Genomic DNA, 13,556 nt, shown 5'->3' with positions numbered 1-13,556 from the left:
TATCTCCTAAGTGGTAGTATTCACCTCAGCCTTGAACACTCAACTTTGAAGCCCGACCACACTTTTTAGACTTCTGATTTATTCTCTACTTGGACTTTTTGAAGGTGAGAAGAGAAACAGGAAAGGAAAGGAAAGAAAAATGAAATGAAAGAGTGAAAGGCTATATGGGGACTGGTCTGCTTAGATTGAAGAAAGACCACCTTTTTATGAAGTGCTCTGAGGATTTACAAAGTGCTTTTAATGAAAGAATTTAAAGCATCAAAAGAAAAGGATGCCCATTCTCATTCTCCCTCTTCCATCTCTAATGCCCATCTTCCTGCCTTAGGTCCTACTTGGTATTTACAAGGCTATGGAACAGAAATAGTTTCTCTGCTGTTTAGTGCTTATGAGTATGTTATTGTTTGCTGCCTCTTACCTTTACCAGGAATTAACTTAGGTAATTAAGCATTTTGGTTTGTGATTATTTGGTAGTTTAATCTGAATATATATATATACTTCCATATATATATATAAAATTTGATATTTCTTTCCCTTCCCAAAAGCAGATATCAACAAAACAGGCTATTTCTACATTTCAAATTTTATTGATAAGAATTTAATGGTTTTCATAGGATAATTCAGTTATAAAAACAAAAAAAAACACCCTTTTTTTAAAAAGGGATCTCAGAGCAGAGAATTTGAATATATATTGGAAATGATGTACAAATAATGGATGACAGCTTAAATTAAGCAAATGTTTTATTTGTAAGGTTGCTATATAGAGCTTTAAATTTTAAGCATCTATTCAGCTTTTGAATTTATATGTCTTTTCTTTTACTTTCAGAATATGAGTGATGCTATGGCAATTCTGCACAAACTACAGACAGGTCTGGATGTAAATGTGAAATTCACTGGTGTCAGAACATTTGAATATACTCCTGAGTGCATTGTGTTTGATCTTCTTGATATTCCATTGTACCATGGATGGTTAGTGGACCCTCAGGTAAGCAGAGGAATCTAAATTATATTGTAAAAAGGCAATAAAACTTCATTGATTTGAATCCACACAAATAAGAATTCCTAATTCTTATACTCTTTAAAAAAAAAAAGCCTTTTCCTTCCATCTTAAGCTCAATAGTGTGTATTGGTTCCAAGACAGAAGAGTGGTAAGAAGGCTAGGTAATGGGAGTTAAGTGACTGATTTTCCCAGGGTCACAGAGCTAGGAAGTGCCTGAGGTCAGATTTGAGCTCTAAATATCTGGACCTGACTCTCAATCCACTGTGCTATCTAGATTCCCCCTTTTACATTCTTTTCCTTGAGGTTTTGCTAGATTAAAATCTGTTTAGGGGAACAGATTGTTTTTTATGTTTTTTTAGCTTGGAAGTATCATTTCCATACTATTACTATACCTAGTTATTTATTCATGAGAACTTGGTAACCATTCTTTAAGACATTTAATAGCTGTGTGAAAATGTACAAAGCACTTAACTTACTTGCATTTCAGTTTCCTTATCTGTGAAAGAGGAGTGATAACTATAGTACTTACCTTATAAGGTTAATGTGAGTTATTCAGATCCATATAAAGCACTTCACAAACTTTGTAGAACAATATAAATGTCAGTTATTATGATGATGAGTAAAAAATGAACAGTTTTGTTTGTCACTTGTGTTTTTTCTTATCAATCCATGCCAAAACTCCAATTCTGTTAGTACAAGATATTGTACTAGGCCCTGGGATACAAAAATAAAATGTTATTCTTCTGGACTTCAAGGAGTTACAATCTAATTAAGAGATGAAGGAATACATTTATGTGTGCAAACACAGACACACTTGCAAAAATATGACATATTCACTACCCAAATTCCTTAGCTGTTGTCTAGACTGTTACAGTAACTTTCTGACAGAAAAGGAAAATTATTATGACAGAAAAGGAAAATGACAAAACTTGGAGAGAATCTGGGAAAATTGAGATACTGATGCACTCTGTTGGGGGAGTTATGAATTGATTCAGCCATTCTGGAGAGCAATTTGAACCTATGCCCAAAGGGCTATAAAATAGTACATACCCTTTGACCCAACAATACTATTAATAGGTTTGTATCCCAAAGAGTTGTTGTTTTTTTTTTAATTTTTATTTGGTCATTTCCAAACATTATTCATTGGAAACAAAGATCATTTTCTTTTCTTCCCTCCCCTCCCTCCCACCACCTCTCCCATAGCCCACACGCAATTCCACTGAGTATCACATGTGTTCTTGATTCGAACCCATTTCTGTGTTGTTGGTATTTGCATTAGAGTGTTCATTTAGAGTCTCTCCTCAGTCATATCCCCTCCACTCCTGTAGTCAAGCAGTTGCTTTTCATCGGTATTTTTACTCCCACAGTTTATCTTCTGCTTGTGGATAGTGTTTTTTAGATCCCTGCAGATTGTTCAGGGACACTGCATTGCCACTAATGGAGAAGTCCATTACCTTCGATTGTACCACAATGTATCAGTCTCTGTGTACAATGTTTTCCTGGTTCTGCTCCTTTCGCTCTGCATCACTTCCTGGAGGTTGTTCCAGTCTCCGTGGAATTCTTCCACTTTATTATTCCTTTTAGCACAATAGTATTCCATCACCAACATATACCACAATTTGTTCAGCCATTTCCTAATTGAAGGGCATCCCCTCATTTTCCAATTTTTGGCCACCACAAAGAGTGCAGCTATGAATATTCTTGTACAAGTCTTTTTCCTTATTATCTCTTCGGGGTACAAGCCCAGTAGTGCTTGGGAGATGGGGGGACCCAGCCACTGCCAGTTTCTCCCTGGCTTCCTCCCCGCTGTCCAGGCTGGATGCTCCAAGCCCGGCTCCCCACTGCTCACAAGGTAGACCCTGCAAACCAGCACCTTTGCCCGCTCAGAGGTTCCCGCTGCTGCTGGGGGCTCAGCCCTCTGGGTTGTGGGGGAGGGGTCCTGGGACCTTCGCTCTGCCTTCCCCTTAGCCCTGAGTATTCTCGGATTCTGGCTTTTGGGGGGTGTACTTTTTGATTTGAGTCCAGAAGGAGGGTTCCCCGCTTCTGTCCTGTTGTTCAGATTGAATTTCGGTGCCCTAGGAGCATTCAGTCTGTATTGGTAAGGAAGGGTCTTCCACGAGGTCTGAACTTTTGCTGCTTGCTAAGCTGCCATCTTCCCAAAGAGATTTTTTTTAAAAGGAAAAGATCTAGCTGTACAAAAATATTTAAAGCAGCTCTTTTTGTGGGGGCAAAGAATTGGAAAGTGAGGAGATATCTATTAATTGGGAAAAGACTGAGGAAATTACAGTATATGATTATAATGGAATACTATTGTGCTGTAAGAAATGACAAGCAGGAAGAATTCAGAAAAACCTGGAAAAACTTCTATAAACTGAAGCAGAGTGAAATAAGCAGAACCAAGAGAACCTTACACAGTGATAACAAGAAGACACAAAGTGATAAAACTCTCAAGAAGAGAAAAACCTAAAAGGTAGGCAGAGAACATCTGGGGTGAAAGGGAAGCACAGACAGCAGGAAGCTACATTGAGGAGTGAGGAGCAAACCAAGAATGAGCCCCCCGACCCCTACCCCACATCTGCTGTGCCAGATTCTAAACCTGAGCCCAAGCCAGCATCCAGATCCTGAGACCCTACCTGGAAAAACAGAGGTCCAATCTCACACACCTTGAAATTCCAAGCAAACCTGCAATGAAGTCTGGAGTTCCAATTTAGGGTATTCTGTGCTGAAGCAGCCCGATCTGTGTGGGCCCAGAGTGAAGCTAGGATTCCTAGTCTGGGCCTGTGGCAAGGACATAGATCTCAGTTTGGGGTAGTTGGTAGATCCAAAGCTGGGGCTCCCTAATCATGGTGCTTAAAACTGAGGATAGAGCTCTAGGGCAAGGTAACCTACTGTGTGCTTGACTAGATAAAGCACAGAGACCAAAAGCCTACATACACCTAAGCCTGAGGCTAGAATTTGAGCTATCAGCAATCTCAAGGGTAAATTTAATCAGCAGTGGGAGGAGGCCCTTAGAACTCCCAGCCCTCAGGCCATCATACCATCTTCCAAGAACTGAAACTGACAGAAATCTATAAATAAAGCTAAGAGTATCATCAAGGAAGGACTGAAATTTAAGAGGTACCCTAACCTCCCAGAGAACAGAGTCTACCTATAAAAAGGTTGGGAAAATGAGCAGATAACCAAAAAAGCAACTACCTATATAGAGTTCTTATGGAGACAAAGAGCAAGGTACAGACATAGAAGGGGACAGTGAAAGCAAAGCAAACACACACAAAGTTCAAAAGAAAAATAGGAATTGGACACATTCTGGAAGAGCTCAGAAAGGATTTCAAAAACCAATTAAGAGAGGCAGAAGAAAAATGGGGAAGAGAAATGAAAGCAATGCAAGAAGGAATGAAAAAGGAGGCTCAAAAGCTGATGGTGGGAAATCAGGCCTTGAAAATTAGATTTAAGGAACTAGGAGCTAATGAGTTCATGAGACATCAAGAAACAAACTAAAATCAAAATAATGAAAAAACAGAAGAAAACATGAACTATCTCATCAAAAAAACAAATGACCTAGAGAAAAAGATTCAGGAGAGACGATTTAAGAATTATTGGTCTACCTGAAATCCATGCTTAAAATGTTGGAAACTTTTTTTTACATGTAGTTGGGGGAAATTAAAATAATTTTTAAAATGCACTCCTTCTGAAAAATGTTTGTACAAAAATATTTATAGCCACAAAAAATTAGAAAATGAAGGGGTGTCACTTGATTGCGGAATGGCTGAACAAATTGTGGAATCTGATGGTGATGGAATACTATTGTGCTGAAAGGAATAATGAACTGGAGGAATTCTATGTGTGACAAGGAAATCACTTTAAAAGACTGATATATATTAATTTAAGGTCGCCAAGGAATTCAGCTATGTAATTCCTAAATGAAAACTGAAGTCAGCAGTCAACCTTTTATGGCGTTTAATTACAAACAGGAGGAAGAAAGGTATTAGAGATAGAGAGAGGAGGGAGAGAGAAAGGGGAGAGAAGGGAATAGGGCTTAAATACCCCTTCTGTTTAGGCTGGGCCAAAAGGCCTAAGCCCTTAGATAGCTGAGGCAAAGAAAAGAGATCAGTCCCTATCACTCACGTGACCAAAATGGAGAAACAGTCTCAGGGGCCTCCACCTACAGCTTCCTTCAGAGCAAGCTTCTCAGAGCACAACCTCTCAGAGCAAAACCTCTCCAACCAACCCCCCTAGTCCTCAGACCCCGCTATCTTTAAGGAAACCATCCAAGTTCCCTCCCCTCAGTTCTCACATCTACCAATCACTGTCCATGTCTTCCCTGTGCCAATGGTGGCTCTAGCTTAACCCAGGACTGCCCAGAGGTCTGTGGCTTTGCACATGTCTGTTGAAGGTCATATTCTCAAATAATTAAATCTTTGATCCTTTGCTGCAGCCCTTCCTAAATCCTGTTACCCTGAGTAGGGTGGAGATTGGAATAATTAAATTTTGATCTATGCTGCAGCCCTTCCTAAATCCTGTTAGGACTGAGTAGGGTGGAGATTGTAATTTCCAAGACCTGGTTCTGTCATTCCAAGTATCTCTATTGTATCAATTCTAAAATCAATCATGACTCAAAGAAATTCCTGTTCTATGCTTAAGCATAGGTCAAAGCCCTTTACATTGTTCAGCAAAAGGTTTCTGTCCTAAAGTAATCTTAAGAAGGGAGGAGGAGGAACCTCCCATGCCAATGGGGTTCACATTCCAATAGACTATCAGTAAAAAATTTTCCAAGTATGAAAGTTCCCAATGGTGAAATTTCCAACATTTATAAGTCTAAGAAATTTTAAGGTTTACATATGTGAACTGGAAAGACCTCCAGGAATTGATGCAGAGCAAAATGAGCAGGATCGGGAAAATATTGTACATGGAAAGTGAAACATTGTGACACAATCAAATGTAATAGACTTCTCTACTAGTTGCAATGCAGTGATCTAGGACAATCCTGAGGGACCTAGGAGAAACAATACTATCTACATCCAGAGGAAGAAAACTATGGGAGTAGAAACACAGAAGAAAAGCATATGATTGATCATGTGGTTCAATGGGGATATGATTGGGGTTTGGGCTTTAAGAGATCACTTTATTGCAAATATGAATAATAAGGAAATGGGTTTTGAACAGTGATACATGTACAACCCAGTGGAAATGCTTATCTGATCCACGTGGGGAGGGGAAGAAGAGGAGTGGGAAAGAACATGAATCATGTAACCATGGGAAAATATTTTAAATAAATGAATAAATTTAAAATAAAATAAAATGCACTTCTTTACCTCTACCTCTTAGAATCTATAGTTTCCTGTTCAGCTTTAGGGCTATCTTCTACATAGGATTTTTCCTGTTCTTCTGTGACTCCTCAGCTGACCTTGTGTTTATTTTGTCAACTCTGGGAGGGAAGACTGTTATTTTTGTCTTTATATCTCCAGTAACTAGTGGCACAAAAGTACCTGGCACAGAGTAAATACTTAGTAAGTTATGCTTATTGCATGATTGATCATTGTGAGAGAAATATGATGAAAACACAATGAGAAGCTTGATAATGGGAAGAATCATTCCTAGCTAAGCAGCATTAGAGAAGACTTCATGGAAGAGTTAGCATCTAAATTGGACTTTGAAGCAAGGAATGGATTTCAAGAGAGAGAGTTGATGGTAGAGGTAATATTTTTATTCTAAGTATAGAGAATATTATAACCAAAGGTATACAGGGATGGGAGAGAGCAGAGTAAGTCATTTTGCCTATATCATGAAGAAATCTAGAAAGATATCTCAGAAACTACTTGTGAAAAACTTTTAATTAGATAGATTAAGGAACTTATGGTTTATTAGGTAGGTAGTGGGAATGGGAGGGGATTTTTAAAATAGAGGAAAGATATGTGTGATGTGACAAGAGTCTAGGACCAGCAATGAGCATGGTCCCAGAGATATTCTAATTCAATGAAAAATAGACATGGAAGGGTACAAGAATACCAGTTAGGATACTATTAGAATACTTTTAGTGAGAGGTGATGAGGCCTTCAATTTAAGAGATTACATTTTTAGAACAATTATGTTACAGAATGAATTATAGGATGAAAATGTTGATGGATTTGCTTTCGGTTATACAGACATTTCAGTGTATCCTGTACTGTACCATTCCATTTTCATATAAGAAAAAGAAAGAAATTGGGTGAAAGACATGTACTCTCTTATTTATAACTTCTAATTTTTATAAGCTAATGAGAAGAAACCCTATTTACTTATGTGTTTTGAAAATTATACTAGTTAAAATTTTGCAATTTAGAGGTTTTACTGATGTAATATTTTGTGGTTACCTAATGGCTTCTTTATTATAGTAATTTTGTCATGTAGGATTGTTAGACTATGAAGATTTTTTTCATAAACCATAATTTAGTTAGAAATAAGAAAAATATGAAATTAAACTTAGTGTTTCAGATGAACTTTCAAATTCTCTAGATAACTCAGACATGTTTAAAAGTTACTTCACACAATTACTAGTCAAAATCAAGCTCCATTCTTGTTTCAATTCCTCACTTACTAAGGAAATTTAATTCATTCAACTTGAACTCTCTAGCCCCAATGATCTTTTTCTCTTCCCTTCAAGAATTAAAAGTTCCACCTGCTCTGCAGATTTCATTTCTTGCCAACTTTTGAAAGATCTTATTCCTACTTATACTTTCTTTTTCAAACATGAAACAATCTCTAATCCCTCTCTTTTTACTGACTCTACCTTCACATGTGCATGTTTCCCATCTAAAAAAAAAAAAAATCTGTGCTGAATCTTGCTGTCTCATTTTCCCCTCCTGCCTAACTTCTCCAAGCATTGGTGTCTCTTCAACTTCATTTCCTCGCCATTACTTTCCTGCTTTAACTCAACCTGCTTCTGCTTCTGCCATTTTCATTAAAATGTGATTATTGTCCAATATAATGGAAAGTAATAGAAGTTGGAGAGCATTTAGAAGAGAGTATCCAGTATTATGAAGAGCCTCAAATTCATGGCATATTACAATTAATTGAAAAACCTGGGAAGAGTTATCCTAGACTCACAGAAGAAATGATAGACATCTTCAAGTATTTACTCGACTGTCACATGGAAAAGGGATTAAAATGACTCTTTGTACCACTTGGCATTGCCCGGCATTCTTTTTCCAGGATATTCTGCCATCTCTAGATTTTCATCACAATAGTCTTTCCTCATGGTACTTCTACCAGTCTCACTACTTCTTTTCAATCTCTATTGTTAGATCTTCCTTCAGGTTATAACCAATAATAACCATGAGTATCCTTCATGGCTCTGTCCTAGCCCTTTTTTCTTCTTCCTCCTCTATACTCTTTTTCTTGGTGTGTTAGGGAGGTGTCTCCCCAAGGCATGTGAAGAACTTTCCCCAGTTGAAAGGGCAGATGAGGACAATTTTGTTTCAGAGGCCTTGAAAGTAGAGCTGAGCCATCACCAGTCGTCTGAACACTGGATTTAGGAAGAGGGAGTGAGGCCAATGATTTTGCACAGATCTGTCTCAAGTTAATCCAATTTATGCAAGAGTCAGAAGATATCTTCTGATGTCATTTTGGTCCTCTTCAGGTACCAAGGACAACAACCAGCCAACCAGTCTTGTTTGGTTATCTTATCTACTCTCATAGGTTCAATTATCATCTTTATGCAGATAATTCTTTGATCTATATATTTAGCCTTAGTCTCTTGTTTTGGATATCTTGAACTGGATGTCCTAAATGCATCTCAAATTTAAAATGTCAAAGACAAAAATCTTTCCCTCCAGGTCTTCTGTTCTTTGCAATTTTCTTATTGTCTAGAACACCCATCTTTTTCTTGGTCATCCATGACACTTTAAATCATATTCATTCTACACATCCAATTTATTGCTCTGTTTTGTTTGTCTTCACATCTTTTATATATATATGGCCCTTTCTTTCCATTTACACATTTAGCACCCTACAGTAGGCCCATTTCACTACTTGCCTGGACTATTATAATAGCAGGTCCAAAACAGAACTCATTGTCTTGTTCCCACACCATCTACACTCTTTCCAACTTTCCCATTACTATAGAAAGGACCATAGACTCTCTTCACCTTCCACTGGGACTAATGCAATTGAGAGGTTTAATGATTTGTCTTCCTTCCTCAGGTCTTTCCTAGCTCTATTCCACTCTCTATTAACCTCTATTTAATGAGTTCGAGGGATTCCCTCTAGGATCAAATATAAAATGTCTTGTTTGCCTTTTAAAGCTTTTCCCAAGCTGATTCCTTCCTACCTTTCTAGGCATACATTCAGTTTGCACATTCAATTATTGATAATGGTGCTATAGAGTAATATAAAAAAATCTCAAAGTTGAATTATCAGCTTTTTCTCCATGATTCTTAGATTTCACCTTATATTAGAAAGGATATTTTTGTGTATAATATTTTCAGTCCTACGTTATTTAAGAGTATTGTGATAATGATATTTTTCTAAAAATAGCAATAGAAATACCTGTATGACTCCTGGTAAAATATTGAATAGAATTATCCCATATTTTCTTAATTCTAGTTCTCAATTTTCCAAATTTCTGTTGGGAACTTCTTTTAAACAAAGATGACTTCCTATTATAATAGCATTTAGAAATGTATACTTCATTTGATGGGATTTGTACAGTACTGTTTGTTTTTTTCTGAATAACTTAGATTTTAGAAATACTAGATTCTTTGATTTTTTAAAATTTCATTGTTTTGCTTGAAGGAAATAAAGAAAAATAAAATCTAGTAGTTAGCATGCAAGTTAATATTAGCATGGACAAATTAAAGTTGCTGCTTCTCAGAATAAATGTTCCTTCTCTATAAACTTTGCCTCACTGCTAAAACAGATTCCTTTCCCTTTGAATTTGCTAGAATTCAATAATGATGCAAGTAATGACAATATTTTATGATTTTTATATATATTTGGACATGGATATAACATGATAGTTTAATATTCCAAATTCAGAAAAAATCTTAAATTCTTATCTTTTGGTAAATGTCTTTTAACTTGTGATCCTGAAGGTTACAGATCCTTTGAACTTTCTCTTGTGAATGCTATGCTTACTTGGTAAACCAAATGATTTTTTAAATTGGCGTCTTTTTCATCATTTAAAAAATATATACCTTTACTGATTTCCTGTACAAAGCAAGCTATGTTTTGTAACTAAGAATAAAAAAGAAAGGGAAAAATGCAATTAGTAAAACAGCCACCCAATATAGTTCCTTCTGCAATGATGGAAGAGGGATGAATTTTCTTATCTTCTCAACCTTTTCCTTCTCCATTTCTTTCTCCTGTTCTTCCTCTTACTCCTTACCTCCTCCCCCCCACCCCATTTACACAGTTTTGGTCATTCTATAGTACATATTGTTTTCCTGGTTCTGCATACTCCACTTTGCATCAGTTCATATAAGTCTTCTATGTTTCTTTGTGCTAATCGTACTTATAATTTTTTATGGCACAATCAAATTCTATTATAATACATATGCCACAGTTTGTTTAGTCATTTCTAAGTTGATGGATAGCTACTTCCAATTATTTGCTACCACAAATAATATCACCATGAATATTTTGGTATATATGGTGATAGCTTTTCCTTATGTCTTTAACTTCTTTGGGATGTATGCCTAGTGTCAAGATCTATTTTGTCAGAGGGGATGAGTATTTTAGTCATTCATTTACAACAATATCAAATTGTTTTCCAGAAAGGCTGCACCAATTCATAACTACATCAGTAATATTTTCTTATTGTTTCCTTTTTGTAGCCCTTCCAATATTGACTCTTTTCCTTTTGTCACATTGTCAGTTTGCTGTCCATGAGGTGAATCCTGGCTTGAATATCTCTCACACACACACACACACACACACACACACACACACACACACACACAGAACCAGGCCTGGAGATTGAGATCCTGGGTTCAAATCTGTCCTCAGACACTTAGCTGTGTAACCCCTGGGCAAATCACTTAACCCCAGTTTCCTAGCCTTTATTACTCTTCTGCTTTGGAAATGATACTTAGCATTGATTCTAAGACACAAAGTAAGGTTTGTTTGTTTGTTTGTTTGTTTTTTAAATATTTGGGCAGATACAAAGAAGATTGGAGCTTCTGTGTAATCTATGAGGCTTTTGGGCTTTTGTTTCTCAATCTTAAACCATGTTATCCAATGTGTGAAGGAAAATGCCTCCATCCTATGGAACAGTGAGTGGATGACAACTTGGCAGAGCCAGTATGATCCTAGGCATACCTAGCAAATGGGGAAGAGCCAGTAGAATGTTGCCATGGTATGAAGTTTGAAAACCAATGGGCAAGGAGGGTTCTTAAACCCAGTCAAGAAGCATGCAGCTCTTTTTTGGCTTCTAGGCCTGGACTGACTAGTTCTCAAAACTGCCTAGGCACAAGCTTAACTTGGCTCTTGATCTATGGAGAGCTGCTGTGCTGGGGCAGGGACAGGGTTTTAGCTAGCCAAATGAAAAATCAGTTCTAGTTTGACACCTCACAATCTCTCACTGGCACTCTCCTTCATCTTATTAAGCCTATAAATCTGTTGATGAGCCTCCAGACCATTTTTTAATTGTTACACCAATATACTGTTTTACCGTCTTTATCTATTGACAAATTTGCATTGAAATAGCTAAATATTAAGCTAAAATTGAATTAAAGTAAAATATTTTTATCAATCTTTAGAGAATTTCTCCATTTCCTCATTCTTTGTAACAGATGATAGCTTATAACATCGTTCCAGTGGCCTTATTGCATATTTTCATTTTGCATCCTGAGAATCAAGATAACAGTTCATGAAACTTATATTTCTGGTTACCTTTGGGTGAATAATGAATTGAATTATTTTATATATCTCTCCTAGGAAAACCTGTGAGCTGTCATTTCCATGTAGCTATACCTTCCTTCAGTCTTCTGTAGAACAAAAGTATCTGTATTTGATATAATTCATTTCCCTCCTTAGAAATTTGTTGGTTCTAGTTGTTATTTTATATTTAGAGATCTGTCTTCATAACTCTCTGTGGGTTTTTCTCATACCTGAATTGTGTTCCTTTCTCACTTCTACTTAGAATCAGTCTCATTTCCTTCAAAACTCATCTTAAACCACGTTCTACTTAAGACTTTCTTTATTCCCCACAGTTATTAGTTCCCTAACTACTCCCCCTCCCACCAATTTTTATTTATTTCATTTATATGTACATGTGAAATTCAAAGGCTGTCTCATTTTTATATTTATATCCTGCAGTGTTGAGCACATAACACATATTTAATAAGTATATGATTGATTGATATAGTACCAACAGTTAATCTTTACATATAACTCAAGATCTATGATTCTTAGCATTCTGAGTCCTCTTTTTCCATCATTCTACTCCTAGTACTGCAGAAAAACAGGAGAGCCACAGAAATTTGATAGCCATTTTGCTTGTTTCTGTTTCGTGAGTATCCATGATCAGAGAGCTTATCATTTAGTAAATAAACAATAATTGAGCATCAGCTGTGTTCCAGGTACTGTGCTGAGTCCTGGGAATCTAAATATGGGGGTGGAGGGAGCCAATCCTTACCCTCAAGGAACTTATAATCTAGTGGGGAGAGATAACACAAAAGAGGAAATTGTAAGGGGTTGATAGTACAGAATATATTTGGTTCAGGGACATGAAGTTCAGAGGAGTGCAGCAGTTAGGCAATGAAGAGTTGGCCTGGGCATCTTCCTTAAATGAAGGTTCTAGGAGGGCCTCTTTACTCTCCAGGCAGTAGGAACAAAGGAACTGATGAGATGAATTTCAAGGAAACCTACTGTTTATGATTAATCATTAACCTACTGTTAATGATTATCTCTTTTCTTAGGTAAGCTGATGCTAAAGTCTATGTTGACTCTGTAGAGCTTGTAGTTTACTGGCATAGCCTTCATGTACCCAGTTTACTTTATACCCTGATGAGTTATCAAAATATATAACTAACATGGAATGTATTGGTTCCCTTGAATAGCATTTTATAGGAATTGCTTCTTTCATTGCCCCAGTGCTTATTAGGAAAAAAAAAAAGTAAAAGCATATGTCTTTAAGCCAAGTGTATTTTCTGCAGGATGACTTTTTAAAAAATCTGATACAATAAAAAAAGAAATGCAAATGATCTATAGGCATATGAAAGGGAAATACAAATGGAAGCAACTCTGATGTTTTTAGAATTGATTTTTTTTAAATGACAAAATAAACAGGAAAAAAATTGAAGTTTCAGGGATTGATCTTTCTTTGTGGAAAAAGAAGTACCATTAATACACTAGTATAATTTACAGTATTCCAGTTAAGGAAAAGTTTGAAATTATTGAGGAAAAAAGTCATTAAACTATTCATACCCTTTGGACCAATAATCCTACTACTAATAGGGTATATATTACCAAGGGCAAAAAGGGAAACGAAGGGTGTAGAGTTCATATAACTATATATTATGTAACATAACATACCATATGTTACATATATAATAATATTTATAGCCACATTTGTGTCAGTAAA

The 13,556-nt window shown here is 36.5% G+C and overlaps 1 protein-coding gene across 2 annotated transcripts in view; it reads left to right on the top strand.

The window, feature by feature from the left end:
• MINDY2 (MINDY lysine 48 deubiquitinase 2) overlaps positions 1–13,556 on the top strand; it is a 159,476-nt gene that overhangs the window by 80,021 nt on the left and 65,899 nt on the right. For both annotated transcript variants that reach the window (XM_007479668.2, XM_001377578.3), the window contains exon 4: positions 824–982. In XM_007479668.2, coding sequence (XP_007479730.2) covers positions 824–982 — 159 coding nt within the window. The remainder of the gene's footprint in view (positions 1–823; positions 983–13,556) is intronic.

The sequence above is a fragment of the Monodelphis domestica genome, chromosome 1 (genome assembly GCF_027887165.1).
Source record: "Monodelphis domestica isolate mMonDom1 chromosome 1, mMonDom1.pri, whole genome shotgun sequence".
NCBI lineage: Eukaryota > Metazoa > Chordata > Mammalia > Didelphimorphia > Didelphidae > Monodelphis > Monodelphis domestica.
The sequence above is the reverse complement of the archived record's forward strand: the minus strand, read 5'-3'. Positions and strand labels throughout refer to the sequence as shown.